The sequence below is a fragment of the Volvox carteri genome (genome assembly GCF_000143455.1).
Source record: "Volvox carteri f. nagariensis unplaced genomic scaffold VOLCAscaffold_25, whole genome shotgun sequence".
Classification (NCBI taxonomy): domain Eukaryota; kingdom Viridiplantae; phylum Chlorophyta; class Chlorophyceae; order Chlamydomonadales; family Volvocaceae; genus Volvox; species Volvox carteri.
The window spans coordinates 653,435-669,055 of NW_003307568.1; the positions used below are offsets into that span (position 1 = coordinate 653,435).

At 56.0% G+C, this 15,621-nt stretch overlaps 1 protein-coding gene across 1 annotated transcript; it reads right to left on the reverse strand.

Annotated features, from left to right (window-relative positions):
• Positions 1-2,242: 2,242 nt before the first annotated feature.
• On the reverse strand, positions 2,243-15,195 carry VOLCADRAFT_120990 (uncharacterized protein). Its single transcript, XM_002951733.1, has 22 exons — positions 14,715-15,195; positions 13,555-13,951; positions 13,231-13,326; positions 12,933-13,067; positions 12,101-12,190; positions 11,473-11,619; positions 11,078-11,188; positions 10,564-10,734; positions 10,071-10,172; positions 9,608-9,674; positions 9,285-9,378; positions 8,818-8,971; positions 8,194-8,352; positions 7,653-7,781; positions 6,698-6,763; positions 6,132-6,296; positions 5,758-5,926; positions 5,236-5,447; positions 4,676-4,807; positions 4,103-4,190; positions 3,469-3,612; positions 2,243-3,122 (listed from the first exon to the last, which is right to left on the reverse strand). Exons 1-22 carry the CDS (start codon positions 15,071-15,073, stop codon positions 2,992-2,994), a joined length of 3,318 nt encoding a protein of 1,105 aa, XP_002951779.1. The 5' UTR covers positions 15,074-15,195; the 3' UTR covers positions 2,243-2,991.
• Between the last annotated feature and the right edge of the window lie 426 nt (positions 15,196-15,621).

A 15,621-nucleotide genomic window follows, 5' to 3' on the forward strand; every position in this document is an offset into this window, starting at 1 on the left:
TCAGAACAGCTCTATATATTTTTTAAATGCATATGTTTGAAGGTCCTAGCGTGCAATCGTTTTTAAAGATCAAGGGGGTCCTACACCCCTCGCAACAGAGTAAGACAGCCTGATCTCCAGCTTTGCATACATGGCTCGAACGAAGACTTTTAGTACATTCAATATTATACACTACCGTCGATAAGCTGTATGAGGTTGATTGATGCGCTACTGCGCTGTACGAGTGTGGTGACTATATCCTTGCGCTCACCCGCCGTCCTTCCGCCAACACAGCTCCAACTCAAGCCCCGTTCCAACGGCACGGTCATTACGTAGCATGGAATCGTGTGTTCATCGTCTCTAACTAATGGTGCTTTGTTTGATCGCATAGCCCACGACTGCGACGTCGAGGATCCGTACGAAAGCTGACGACTCCGCACATTTTCAAATGGGGCCAAAAGCCTATCGATGCCAAAAAATGCATATTATTGGAACCCAGTTACAACTTTTAGGGTGTAACTTGGTTTCCGTGGGACACGGTGGCTAGGGGTATTTGCAAGCGCCACTACGGGACCAGCCTAGATTTGGACAGTGGCAAGTCCCCCTGCACCAACCCCTACGTGTCCCGCCTAGGCCAGAATTTAAATCATATTTTTTAATCAAACCAACTCTTCCTGATGCCTGTTATGGCCGTATGTGTCGATACGGGCATTCCATCAATTCTTCTTGCAAAATAGGATTAGTTGCTATCTATGTTGCATCAATGAAAAGTCGTTGCTGGGCTTTGGCCATCAAGTCAGCGAGCTGCTTTTTTCAACTCCGTTTGTTCCAGCTGTGAAAGCCGGTATGGCCGGGAGTATGGTTCCAGCTCGATGGTGTGGACAGTGCCGAGATCCTGGCCTAGGCCCGTTAAGGGCTCAAAAACCTCCTTATATTCGTCCAGCAAGTCCTCCAGAATTTCTGGCGACACCAGGGTAGGGTCGGATGCGGCCGCCGAGGTGGCGTCCATGGCGTTTAGCTGGGCGATATCGTCGCTAGTTATGAAGGCAGCAGCATAACAAGACGCTAATTGCTTCTGCAGTTTTTTGATTTGTTTCAGAGACACCAGGTTGGCGCTAGGTGACGTTGCCGCGTGTAAAACCGCAATTACATAATTCATAACCGCAACACCCTCGGACAGCGACCTGGTTAGGCTCTGCAGCCGATGTAAGCGGCCATGGCGAGTCACCATGCAGGTGCCCTGTCCAAAAGTCGAGTAATGCACCGTGTTCACGCATCCGGCGGCTGCCAAGAATGAGGTCGATGCCTTTCGGCTAGCTTAGGTGTAACTTGCGCTACGATTTCGCAGCAGAACTCTTGGATACGGAGAGACAGGTGTACCTGATCTTGTAGGTGGACGTGATTTGTGCCGTCTCCAAGCACACGAGTTGCTACATGGCTGGCATGGAGCTGCAGGGCCAGTTTTTTGGGCGAGTGAGGCATGACGTGCAAAGCACCTGAGTCGACCAAGGCGACAGCTTTGGTGCTAGCGAAGGTGCACGGTAATAGCAGCGCGGTGCTGACAACAACCGCGGTTCTAGTGCAGAAAATTCAGCCGTTTCCTGACAGGTGTCGAGCCATGCTTGGAACTCGCACTGCAGTTTGGGGACCTGGTGCGACCACCTCCATTGCTCCATTTGGGCGGTGTGGTGGGGGAAGTGGTGGTGGTGGGGGGTAAGCGGGGGAGGAGAATATGTCAACATGTCCTCACTCGTCGCCGCAGCAATGGCTGTTGGCAGTCCATGGCCCCCCTTTTCAGGCTTTTACGGACGGGCACCGAACTTGCGAGGAACTTTCAACTTGTAACAGGCTACATGGTATGGCCCTAGCCTCTGCCAGTGCCAGAGAAACGTTTTGCCAGTACGACCCTATACACCTGCATTTGCATTCATATTTTCCTTATTTCCTTTCCAATACTGAGATACTTTGGGGCGGAGATCAGGACAAGGAATTCCTCCAAGGGGCTCCGGCCCCTTGGACTGCGTCTGCATTCCTGATTGCTGTATGGCCTCAACGACCAGCCGTCCCCGTCTGCTACGTCCCCACGCGATGTCTCTGTGTTTCCATCACCTTGCTCTCCCCAACTCTCTATCAAATTGTAACGTCAGCTGACAACTTACGCTGACAACTGCACCAGTTTTCCGCAAGATATTTAGCCCTGCTGCCTAATTTGCGGCACTTGCAGAGGATTGCAGCCACCGCACATTTGACAGCAACTTCGTGTAAACTTATATATATTTACATCTCATATGCATACACCTGGGGCTACTGTCGCACAGACAGACAGACAGACATGTACACGGCACCAAGAATTCGCGCAAGTGGATCTGCCTGTTGATGATATCCAGCCGCCATAAGCTTCGCGAAGCTTACGGGCCTTGTAACTGGTGGACAACAGACTCGTCAAGCCAGTTTCACTCACTGCTGCTGCTGCTGCTGCTGCCTGCACATGCGGAAGGGCGGAGGCTAGCAGCAGGGGCCCATGAAACACCACGGCCTCTACCGAACCAGGTGCAAGGTCCGAACAACAACACAATTGGGGAACGAGTTCCAGGGCCAGAAAAATGTCCTCTGTCCGCTGCGTATATCGCTCCGAAACGTTCCTCCTTCTCCCTCCTGGCTCCAAATCGCTCCAAACTACCATGTATGGCAGCGGCAGGCAGGGAAACGCGTAGCCTATTCCCTTTCTTGACCGCCCAGGAAGCACATCTCCTGGATGTCGAGTCGTCTAAAGCCGACCGAGTCCGTTATCTCCCCCCCACAATTATACATTCCGATCCCCCAGTCCGTCCATGTGACGGCTGCTGCCTGGGCTTTTCGATGATCCAGTTACAAGAGGCCACCAATGGTCCCGGTGTAAATGCATATACACACACAGACAGACAGACAGACAGACAGACGGACGGACTGACACGCCAAGTCCAGCCAGCTGTTCAATCCCATAGATGTGTACGGCGTGTACGATTGTCTGCATTAGTAGGAATATCGCTCCAGCTCTTTCTTGTACCAGTCCGGTAGTGTCTTCTGGATGCTGTACGGCATGTTCCAGTGCCAGCCGTGCGCGAAACGCCCGTCGGGTGTACGGGGCGCATCGTGCTCAGTGCCTGCAGGCGGGGTGGAAATGTAGCGAGACGGGTGAGGTGGTGGCTGGGAGCGGGAAGCAGAGGCAGCGCCTAAGGAGATGGCCCCCGACATGGGGGATTCACAGTCTCTCCTCAACACGGCCCCTTTCTCAAAGACCAGCAATCCTGGTGGTGGTGGTGGTGGTGGTGGTAGTGGTTGTAATAGCAGTAGTAGCAGCAGCAGTAGTGGTAGTAGCGAAAATACGGTGGCGGCGGCGGTGACCCCAAAAAAACATTGTATAGATAAAACCTAAACCTAAACCTAAACAGGACACACTAGAAGGAAAGGAGCTGTGCAAATCCACAGCCCCATTCAGTAAATCCTCACCCGCAAACCATGTCTTGGCGCGAGCTCCTGTGAGCTTGGGCTTTGCGGCCTCCTCCTCCTCCTTCCTCTTCTTCGCCCTCTCCTCCTCCTCCTGCTGCTTCTGCTCAGCGGTCTTCTCTGGCTTGAAGGGATACCGCAGGCTGCCTGCGTGGCGGCGGCGGCGGCAGAACAGCGGCGGCGGCGGCAGTGGAACATGGCGGGGAAATATAAACAACCAACAGAAGCGCGAACCAGTAGGATAAAGAAAATCGCGACGAGTGAGAGACGCATGCGGGGTTCGCTGGTGTGCAAAGATCGCCGCGGTGATCCGCAAGCAGGTGATCCGTGAAAAGGCCCTGGCAGGCAGGCAGGGAGCCCGCATAGCGCACGTAGCTATATATGGGCGGGCGGCTCACGAGCCTCGACCTTTGGGGAGGTCAATTTCAGCCCAACAATTTCAGCCCAGATCTGTCGCCCCCACGCCGCAATTAATACGCCTCCCTCGTCTTGCTTGTCGCGACGGGGCCCGCACACACCCCTCCCCCTCGAGCTCTGCTCTGCGCCCCGGCCCCCTCCTAGCCCCTTCCTTTCTTCTTCCCTCCCTTCGCCCTTTACCCTCCTCCCCCTCCCCCTCACAGTCTCCCCCCGCGCTCACCATCCGGATCCCAGCCGAATCCAAAGGTATACGGGTCTGGGTAGTGGATGACGCTGTTGGTCTCGAGAATATGCGCCACCTCCTTGCCCTGCAGAAGGGAGGGAGAGGGGGAGGGGAGGGGATAAGACGAACCACAGACGATTAAAGCTGATACCGGAGAAAGACGGGGAGGGTACACATCATTACATCTCATCACATCACATAATACGCACAAACAGACACACACACACATACACACACGCAGTTCATGGTACGGTGCCTGAGAAAATGCACACATATACAGTCGGCAGTTTGAGGCACAGACAGACGCACAGCGGGGCACATATACAGACAAACAAACAAACAGACAGACAGCGAGGCCGTCAGCTACACATGTGCACGTGTGTAGGTGTGTTTGGGAGACACCAAACCCAAATCCGCCAACCGTCCCCATGTCGAAACTCAGCTGACCCGTAATGCTGCCACCAGTGTTAACATCTTCCTTGCCTCCGCCTTCCCACCGTCAAAACCCTAATTAACCCGCATCCAGCACCCCGTCAGCCTCTCATGGGCCCCCAGGGCCCAGCAACCCACCGTCAACGTGCCCCGGTCCAGAAGCGCCTGCGTGAGGGCCTGAAGCGGCTTCCAGTTCATGGCCAGGCCGTACATGGCCTTGGCCTCTGCAGCTTCTAGAAGCTCCACCACCTCGGACAGAGCCACACGGGCCTTACGGGAACAGGTACGGATGGATGGACGGGCGTACGGCAGCGGCGGCGGAGAGCAGGGGTGCGCGAGATGGGGTGTGGGGTTACGAAGCAAAGCGGCGGGTCCCCGCGGTAGTTGCGCGGTGTTAGTGGGTCCTAGGGTTTCAGGTTCCGTACACCGCCGCACCGCCAAGCCACCTGCACCTGCACCTTCCCACTCCCCACCCCCCAGAGACTGCTCCCGTGAGGCCCCCCTCACCCCCGGAAGCGTACACGTACATGCACGCAGTTACACACACATACATACACACATACGTATCTATACACACACACTCCCCCTCCCGCCATTCGTGCTCCGTGCAGATGACTCCCCCTGTTCCCCAGGTACGTACATACATACACACCTTCATACATACACACACATACATACATACATGCACGCATACACACCTGCTCTGTGGACATATCCGTGCTGTGGTAGTAGAAGGGATCTCCCTCCGCCACTTCCGGTCCGGCGCGGAGGGTCTCCTCCCCCGGGGTGCCCTCCGCCGCCCCCATCACCCGCAGCAGGTCCACGGGACCGGTACGACGACCCATACCCATCGACATGATCATCTCCCGAGCGATCAGATTGGCGTGAAACAGGTCGGGAGATCCCATGCCTGAGGGGGGGCCCAAGGGGGGGGGAGGGGAGGGCGTGTAAGTGTATTAAAGGGAGCTGTGTGTGTGTGTGTGTCTTATAACAATCTAAGGCGGCTGCCTGTATGTCTGCCTGTATGTCTGTTTGAATGTCTGTCTGTATATCTGTCTGTATGTGTTTTCACTGCGAATTGGACAGACACGACGCGGAGGAGACCCTCCGAGGAGTGCTGCTGCTGCTGCTGCTACTGGTGGAATGAAGCCGTTAAGTGGTGGTGGTGGTGGTGGTGCTGCTGCTGTTCCCCCAGCCGCCGCAACAGCATCAGCAGTCACCTGTGAGGTTGCCCTCGCCCATGACGAGCTTCTCCGCACACCGCCCCGCCAGCGACACCACCATGCGGCCCTCCAGCTCCGACCGCGTCAGGATGGCGTTCACGTTCTTGTCCTCGTCCTCCACGAACAAAGTGAAGCCCGACAAGATGTTCAGAGGGCATACGGACACCTGCTCCCCGGGGGGCCCATTGATAGGTGAGGGGGTGGGGGGGTTGAAGGTGGGTGGGCGGAGGAAGAGGGGGTTACAAGTGGATATACACACACACGCATGCCCACCCCAAGCGTGGTGGGCACCCGCTCCCTCTTACTCTTACCAGGCATTTCCCAACGACCAAAAAAAAACACAAACCCCACTGCACACCCGTCAAACATACCCGTGCAATTTCCTCGTACTCGGGTGTGATGTACGCCACCAGCGCCTTGCCCGCCTCGTACACCGAAATGGACTTCCGCAGCTGCAGCGGAATGGGCTCCGGGTTCTCTGGGGAGGTGTCGTCCGCAACGAAGCCGCCGCCGCCGCCCGCGGAGGTGGTCTCCACCTACGTAACGGTGTATGTATGTATGTATGTATGTATGTATGTATGTATGTATGTATGTATGTATGTATGTATGTATGTATGTATGTATGTATGTATGTATGTATGCATCTGTTACACATCATACATATAATGTGTGAATATACTTCGTATATTATGTGTGTGTGTGTGCCATGTAGGGGTGGTGGTTGAAATACATGCAAAGTTGAGGAGAGCGGCTGTCGACGTCGTCCAAATCCGCGATATGACCCCGCCCGTGCGAGTGATTACACCTGGAAAACCGCCCGGGAAAACCCTCAACCTCCCCCCCCCCGGGGGACCCCATTTCAATTTCGGATGTGCACAAAAGTTGAGGGAACTGGTCAAAACCCTCCCATACCCCTCTGCCACCCACTGCAACCCACCAGTGCCTCCACGGTCTTGTTCTCCATGGCGGCGTAAATGTCGTCCTCAGTAATCGCGTCGCGACCCTGCCGTACATCGTACACAGGCGAACACGTGGGACATCAACACAAGGGGCCTGTCAGCGCCTTGCAAGTCGGAGCGCGGCTCTCCCTTACTCACGCGCCACAGCGCCCGACACCCATCGGACGATAAAGCCCCCCACCTTTTACCCCGATACCCTGCGGCTCTCCCCTTTCAAGCCTTGATAAAGTGCGCACTAATTACATCAGAACGATAAAACACGCATGCACATATGTACTGTACATACATTTATTATATATTTTTGTTCAAATTTATATGTGTGTTGTTATAATATCGTATTGTTATGCACGGCGAGTTTGATAGCGGATGGGCGGCTATGGTGTTTCGGTTCCTAGCAGCTATGAAGTATGATGGTGATATCTGGGGCGGCATGCCACCTTGGTTAGTGTCGGATGATCATAAGGTCGATTGGCTTGCAAGCAGGCCGATTCCGGAGGGCCCGGTCTTCGCCGCGAGATTAGGCGGCAGATTATGTTGTGTGTGCTCCTCGGACGTAATCCTTAGCAACGATTCCGATCTCCAGTTGATCGTACGATGGACAGCGAGCAAACAAAATTGGCCCACCTGGTACATGGCACTTGGCTTACGCGGTCGTCTCTACGCAGGCGGCCATAATTGTTGACTAGTGTCCTTGTTTGCCGTGTGAATATTGCCTGGGTACTTCTAAAACTTTGTGTGTTATCATGTATCATGACTTGTACCTAACTTGTGCGGCTCTTAAGGAGGCTCTTGGGCCTCTGCTAGCTTGTATGGGTACTCGTTGCACACCTCTCTATCTAGGTAACGCAGCAGCCGAGGTGAAACACCATACACACACGCGCACACACACAAATATATAGGTAGATAGATAGATGTGTGTACAGACACGCGCACCTGCCGTGCCGCCATACGTGCCGCGCGAGCCATAAGGCCCATCACGTCAGCACCGGTAAAACCCGCCATGGCACGGGCCACCTCATACCAGTTGATGTTCGGATCCACCGCCTTGTTGCGTGCGTGGACCTTGGGGGGGGAGGGGGGGCGGGGGGCGAGAGGGGGGGAAGGGGGGGAAGGCGCGAGGCGAGGGGCGCGTTTTTTCCTTTGCATATCCGAACGCCCCCATACCCACATCCACTCACACACCAACAAGATGAGGGAGGCCGGTTAGGACTTGACACTGACCCCAATGACGGAGGAGTGTTTCGGCGGTCGTTCCCGTTGGGGCGGGTGCGTCGTCCCCCGGCCATGCGAACCCAGTGAGATATGTAACAATCACATATCCACACCCAGATCCACACACACCCACCCACCTCCACACACCCATACCCAGATCCAGATCCAGATCCACACACACACACACACACGGGCTCGGAGGTTCCCTCCCCGCCTTCACCCCACCCCGCCTTCACCCCACCCACCCACCGACCCCACCGACCTGCATGATCTTGGCCCTGCCCGCCGCATCCGGCAGCGGCATGTAGATGATGCGGTCGAACCGCCCCGGGCGGATGAGCGCCGAGTCAATGGCGTTGGGCCGGTTGGTCGCACCCAGGACCACGATACCCCGGTTGTCCTCAAAACCGTCCATTTGGACCTTCGGGTGGGCGGAGGGGGATCACCATGGTTAGGAGGACATCACGGTTAGTAGAGGAGGTGCGTGACGCCATGCGAATTGGTGGGTGCGTGACTCGGGAATGAGGTTATGCTTGGGGCCCTTAGTAATCCAGAGCTATAGTTGTGTGGTACCCCCGAGGAACGAGCTTTTTTTTGGAAGATGTAGGTACTGCTTGGGAGTAGGCGTGTACGCGTCTAGGCGCGTCGGCGGCGGACAGAGCCCGGCATTCAAATCAGGCCAGTGGTTAGGAGGGGGGAGTTAGGAGGGGAGAAGGGATGGATGTGATTGGCCAGGGGGCGATGAGGACGACATCATATCCGGCGACCCTGTTAACTTGAGGTGAAGGATGATTTTAAGCCGACCTGGTCAGCTAAACTAACTGCAACCAACTGCAACCAACCCGCAACCGAAAGAGGAACTACTGGCAGTGTCTCATTCACCTACCAGCAGTTCGTTGATGATGGATGCCGACTCGTCGCCACTGGCCTGCGCGCCACGTGCCGCCCCGAGCGCGTCGAACTCGTCTATGAACAAAATAGCGGGCGCCGCATTTCGCAGGCGGTCGAACGTCTCACGCACTCGACGCGCGCCGACGCCGCTGCGGCGTGGCGGGGAAGCGACGGCAGAGCGAGGGCGATTGGTGGCGGCAGAGGCGGCGGGGGAAGTATGAGGAAGGGCATATCCAGCGTAGGATGCAATTACACCACAGGCGGACAATTATTCTTGTTTTCTCGTTTTAGGTGCCGTCCAGATGGACGGTCTCCATCGTCAACATCCTAAAACATTTCACCCACCAAAGATGTGGACCTGCGCGGCTGAGGTTCACTAGGCCATCAACCCGATTGAAGCAGCAGCAGCAGCAGCGCTACAACTAGTACTAGCAGCACAAGGCCCAGCAGCAACGCACGCACCTGTATACGTCGTAAAAGTCGGTACCACTGCAGGTGAACATGCGCACTCCGCCCTCCGCTGCAATGGCCTTTGCAAGCAACGTCTTGCCAGTGCCTAATTGGGACACAAGGGCAACGGCGTGGAGAAATGGAAAAAATATATACTATATATTTTATCCTGCGAAAATTAAAACTAATATAAATATAAATCCCAACAGAAGATAGCTATGTCGCTCAACATGACTGTCGGACACGGCTACGCTGTTGCTTAAAAAGGCAACACCGTGAAACCAGCAGCAGTGGCGGCGGCGGCGGCGGCGGCGGCCGGCGGCCACACGACCTACCTGGAGCACCCGCCAGCAGTACGCCACCGATGCGGGCAACGCCCCTGGAGCGAAGCAGGGCGGGGTTCTGCAGGCCGGCGAGAGGGAGGTAGAGGTAGGGGTGAACACCGCAACACATCAACAAAATGCAATCCTGACCAATGCCGTAATGTCCGGGAGAGGGAGAGAGAGCCGTCAAGTGAATTCAAAATGATGATGAAAGGGGGGGTGGGGGGTGGGGGTGAAATTACACACTGCCAAAACAAAAAAAGACCTAGGAAGCGAGCACCGCCTTAAACCTAACCTCCGAAACCCATCCCCCTGCCCCTCCCTCCAGCAGTTGGTGCTTTGCACGTCGGCCCCGTCTGTTTCAAATGACTCATACATGGAGACGTCTTCTAGACGTCTAGAGCCGCCCGGCAAAATAAAACACATTCCTCCCCAACACCCCAACCCCCCGGCCCCCACCCCCCCCGTTCCTCACCCTGAGATAGTCAATGATCTCCGTGATCTCCCGCTTGACCTCGTCAATGCCGTTGATGTCGTCCCAAGGAATGAAGTCCGGGGAGCTGGTGTCGATGCGGACCTGCGGAAGCACATCACGTCACATCCGAATGGGAATATTTCCACTCTAGGCGAAAAAGAAGACCTGTGCTGGGGCGGGAGGAGGACCTGACCGCGCAATTTCAAGCACGTGTCAGGAACATTGAGACCACCAGCGCGGAATCAAGCAACCCAAGTAAGGAGGAACCGCGGAGAGGAGAACCGTGGAGAATCGGGACCCGGGCGCCGCGCCGCCCAGGAGCCAAACCAAACAAGCCGCCGCCGTAATCCCCAGACACGTTCTGCCCGTTCAGACAAGCAACCACAAAGCACAAACCCTCCGAAACCCAACTCCGTAGCCATCGACACCCTGACATCGTCGGGGTCTCCCCCCCCAAACACACACACACACACACACACACAGGCATCATCACCTCGCGTGCTGGTGTCCGGAAGTTGAGCTTTGAGGCCACATGCAACATTTCCCGCCGGTACCGGATGAACTCCTGACGCCGGAACTTGTTCGGAACTGGATCCAGCAGCCAGCTGTGCAGGATCCAGAACAGACCCGAAATGACCATGAAGGGCGCAGTGTACCGCAGGATCTGCATGCCGTACGGGGAACGAGTGTTTGTGTTTGTGTGTGCAAAATTTTAATTAACTAAGAAATTGAGTCGCGGAAGTCGCGGACAAGCATGCATGCATGCAGGTAGACAGGCACGTGATGGTGTGTTTTAATGACATACATATATACCCATATACACATACATACATATATACCCATATGTACATACAAACATACATATATACCCATATGTACATACAAACATACATATATACCCATATACCCATACATACATATATACCCATATGTACATACATAATACATACGACATTGGGAGTGTGTGCCTTTGGAGATCGGCTCCCTCCCACCTCCCGCGCCCTCACCTGGATGAACAGACTCGCTCTGAGGCGGTCCTCCTCCGTGTTGCCGGACTCCACCGCCACCCCGTGCGCCGTCAGGTGCTCCAGAAACTCCGGATCTGGGGGCAGCACCACCTGGGCAGCAGGGAGGTGAAGAGCGGGGCAGGTGGAGCTGACGGAGGAGGACACGGAGAGTAAGTGTGGAACGAGAACGGGGCGGAGGGGATGAAAAGGAGAAACGAAGCGGAGGGATGAGATCGTCCAACAGAACCAACGCAGAAACGGCAACCAATTCCGTCATCACCTGCCGACGGCCAAGGGGGGACTCTGTGCGTGTGTGTATTAGTGTGTGTGTGTGTGTGTGTGTGTGAGACATACAGAGGCCTCCAGCCCCAAGCAACCCGCCGCGTCGCACCCACCTTGCACACCCTCACGCCCCCAGGTGCCGAGGCCCGCGTGGTCACCAGCACCTTGTTCTGCTCGGGGCCGTAGAACCGCAGCCGGGCCACGTGACCCTCCTCAACAAGCGCCCATAACTGAGTGTACGACAACTCCCGTAGGACGTCCTGTTTAGCACGGGAGGGCAGAGCAGGGGGGACGGGGAAAGGGAGGGGCGGAGGAAAGGGACACTCTGGTTTAGGGGTGAGGGAGGGAGTACGGGGCGAGGGAGGGAGCGTGTCTTAATATGAACTGGTACATGATACAGGCCTAGGAAGAGGAAGTAATTACATGCACATTGACTCAACCGAAGGCAATTAGTGGCGGTCTTGACGTCGACTTGCGTTTCGTTGGCGTGCGGCTGGTGGGCGATGGACGCAGTGGTGGGAGTGCACGGATCTGCCTCGGCGTGTGTGGCGCCTTCCAAATCGTCATGGAATTGATTCCACTAGGGCCGAAAAGCTGTGCAAACGCGTCCGCATAAACGCCCACACACACATACATACATACAAATGCACGTGTGTGGAGGGTTGGAGGCTTGCACAACTAGGATTAGCAAGATCGGATGAGGGAAAAGCGGCTGTACGGGGGCTGTACGATTCGCCGTACCTGCGTCCTCCATGCGGTCTTCACGCTGCTGGCGTCTCCAAAAAGCGCCAGAGCCTCCTCCACCACCTCCGTGGTGAATGCGTCGTCGACCTGCGCGGTTGTGTGCGTGTGTATGTGTGTATCTTGTGCGTTTGTGTGCTTAGTGCGCTTTGTATAGTGTCTGGGTATTCAGGGGTTTAGGGGCGGGGCCAGGAGCCGGGGAGGGTTAAATACGAGGGAAGCTACATCCGGCTGCGTGCCATCCGGGTTATAGAAGAGACACACGACCCCGACCAGGTCCAAGAACACACGTTCGGGAAGTGGGGTCGTCCTCGACGCCGAGGGGGACCCTTAACGAGGCGGCAAGTGGAGCCGCCGCACGGGACGACCAAACTGGGCCTCAGGTGGAGATCAGATCTTAGAATATTTTATATTATCATATATATATATATATGTGTGTATTAATACACATATATATTTCAGAGGATTATTTTATTTATTATTTAGAGCTCGTTCCCTGAATCCATATAAAGGATCCAGGGAATGAGCTGTGAAGGCGCCCGTCCGCCGGTCGGTCGTCCGGACAGGACAGCTCTACTACTCGGGGCGGCAGCCCGGCCGCCCTAACAAAATTCACCCGGATGCACCAATACATCACCGCCCAGACCGGCGGCCACGTCGCCATGCCGGCGGCCCACCCCCTCCCCCACCCCCACCCAGCGAGGCACCCGGCATCTCCCTCAAGCCCCGCCGCCATCCCCAACCCCCCTACAACCCCCCCACCCCCTACAACCCCCGCACCCCCTACAACCCTCACCCCCTACAACCCCCGCACCCCCTACAACCCCCGCACCATGTCCTCCGTCTTCGCTTTCTCCTTGGGTGCCGCCCCCTCCTCCGCCGCAAACAGCTCAGCAGCCAGCGCCTCCTCGTAGTCCTTAGGCGCAGCTCGGTCGCGAGAAGTGCCCCGGGAAGAAGCCTCCAGTTTCTGTAGGGGTTTAGGGTGAAACCGTACACCATGCAAAGAGCATAAGGGCTCAAAAAGGACCACTTGGACGTCCAAAATACCAGAAACTGCTGTAGGAACTCAAAAAAAGCAATCAGGCGGGGCACGGAAGAGGGGAGAGGCATTACTGCGGTACGGCACTCACCGCCTTGACCTTGGCCTCCAGCAGGAACTGCTTGATGCCTAGGTCGAAATCCTCCCTGTCGTACTGGTCCATGATCGCCTTGATCTGCTCCGCTACCTAAGCGCCGGGATAGGGCAATCAAAAGACGAGCCAGGGCAAAGGGAGGAGAGATAGTCAAAAGGAAGGAAGGACCCGGACTTTGCATTATATGATTTCGCCCCGGGCCGCCCAATACTGGTCCAGTCTCTCTATATTGGTACCCTCTTAACACATTCCCCCCCATCAACACACCCTCACCGATCAAGACACCCATACGCACACATAGACTCATGCACCTTGCCGTACCTCTTGACGGCTATTCCGGTTGGGCACCTCGTCCGGTGACGGCACGCTGGACCGCATCAGCTCATCGAAGCTCAACGGCGTCCCCAGAGCCCTCGCCCGCACTAGCCGAGCCAGCAGCTCTGGCTGACCCTGCGCCGCCGGGTTCTCCGCCAGGACCTGGGCGGTGATGCGCTCCAAATAGCCCCTGTACGCGGCCTCCACGGCGGATTCCGGGGAGGAGGAGGAGGTGGCGGCAGCGGCCGGCGCCGCCGCCTCCGCCGCTGCCGCGGCGCCGGCAGGTTCGGCGGTGGCGGTGGCGGCGGCGAGGTCATAGAGGATGGGGTTGTGGCGGGTTGCATCATGTGCGTCGGAGGATCGGACTGCGGCCACTTGGGGGAGGGTAGTTAGCTGGAGGTTCCTGCGTGGGGAGGGGAAGGTGTTGCGGGTTCGATTGGTCGCCGGTGGGGGGGTTACCGCGAGAGTGGCGGTAATGGGGCGGGCGGGGCAATAAGGTGCGACTCCTATTTGTAGGAGAAGAAGGGGAAGAGGTGTGTTGGGCGTAAAGAGTAGGGCACGGGGTCCGCGGCACGCTGGAGTGAAGTTGGCGTGTATTATGTCCCATGCCGCGGAGAAGATCCGCGCCGGCAGGTCCTTTCAGTGAGGTCAATACATGATACTCATTATACAGAAGCAGACAGACATACAGACAGATGAAACCCAGATGGGTGGTGGTGGGCAGATATGCATTTGGGCGTTGTCCAGTGAGCCCAAGTGGTGAGGCGTCGCGTCATGGACATCAACGGTTGATAGAGTTCAGCGATGGCTGCTGCTGGCGTCGCTGCGGCAGTAGTCTGCCCTTGGATGGGCGAGGAGGAAAGAGGAAGCTGCAGGGCAAGCTCAATTTAGGAAAGTCCCTATCTATCGAAACCCCAATTTGTTGGGCGCCGGCGCTGAGGCCACTCCATACTACCATCCGCTGTGAGCCAGCTCCCCCCCAGCGTTGAATCTTTGGGGCAATAGTCCGCAAGCTGAGCAATGAAGCATCTCACTCTTCTTTTCCGGGGGCACTAAACACCGACACACTTTGCAAACGGCCCAACTCTCAGCTCCCGACGCTATAAAAATATGGGACAAAGCGATAAGCATTTGTTTTAAAATGGTTTTGCACCCAAACTGCGTACCTATCTCGCGCTTGCGCCGCCCGAGTTGGCCCGAATAGCATGGCGAATACCATGACGCCGGCCACGCCCAGTGCCTTCGTTGCAGACGATATAAATTTAGCGGCTCCTAACGTCTGTGCTGGCTCACGACCACAGGAGCTCAGCTGTGGAGACGGCTCCTTCGTCCGGTCCTCGCGCGACGCCGACGCCACAATACGTTCCACGTGTCTACATGTTCGTTGTAATTCAGATCGTCTGCAGCTTATTCCTAGCACAAGCGAAACATGGATTGCTGGGGCCGCTGCGAGAACCGGGCCTGGGCAGCGCCGACAGGCTTTGCAGCCGCGAGCCCAGGCCGATCCCGCAGCGAAGCACTGCATGGCACGAGATTCTATGCAAAATTGAAGTTAAGCAGAAGAAAGCTAAAGACTGTAATGTTGCCGGGTCATTTGGACCTAACTGCCACCGACTCCTACTTTCCAGACAAACGAGCTGATACCCCCTCGATGGCGAATTCTACGTCCTGGAGTTCAAGCCGAACCGGGTTGAGCCAGACGTGAGTTTTTGGTTGAAGTACGGCATCGAACTGTCATTTTGCATCAGGGCTGCAGACAGTTTCCATTTCTCTGCGCTCATTTGATATACTGAATTGGTTTTTTGACAGGTATACAGATAGGTCGATTTATTCTCCGTCTCCAAATCTGCACTAACAAGAATGAAGAAATTGCTTGCAAATATAGGGGGAAAAGTGGTGAGTCATTGCTTTGACCACAAAACATATTTATATCTCCCCTATGGCTGCCTCCTTAAACATCGTTCCATCTGTCGGGGCGAGCCATGTCCAAAAGGAGTGATGAAGCATGGAGTTGATTTCGTGACTGCAGGCGGCTTTGGCTGATGACATCGCTGCATACAATGACCCAAATCG

Coding starts and splice junctions, on each gene's coding strand:
- VOLCADRAFT_120990 (XM_002951733.1), bottom strand. CDS start 15,073: ATGCAGTGCTTCGCTGCGGGATCGGCCTGGGCTCGCGGCTGCAAAGCC. Junction 10,173..10,563: donor TCCGGACACCAGCACGCGAG/GTGATGATGCCT, acceptor GTGCTTCCGCAG/GTCCGCATCGACACCAGCTC. Junction 6,297..6,697: donor ACAAGACCGTGGAGGCACTG/GTGGGTTGCAGT, acceptor ACCGTTACGTAG/GTGGAGACCACCTCCGCGGG.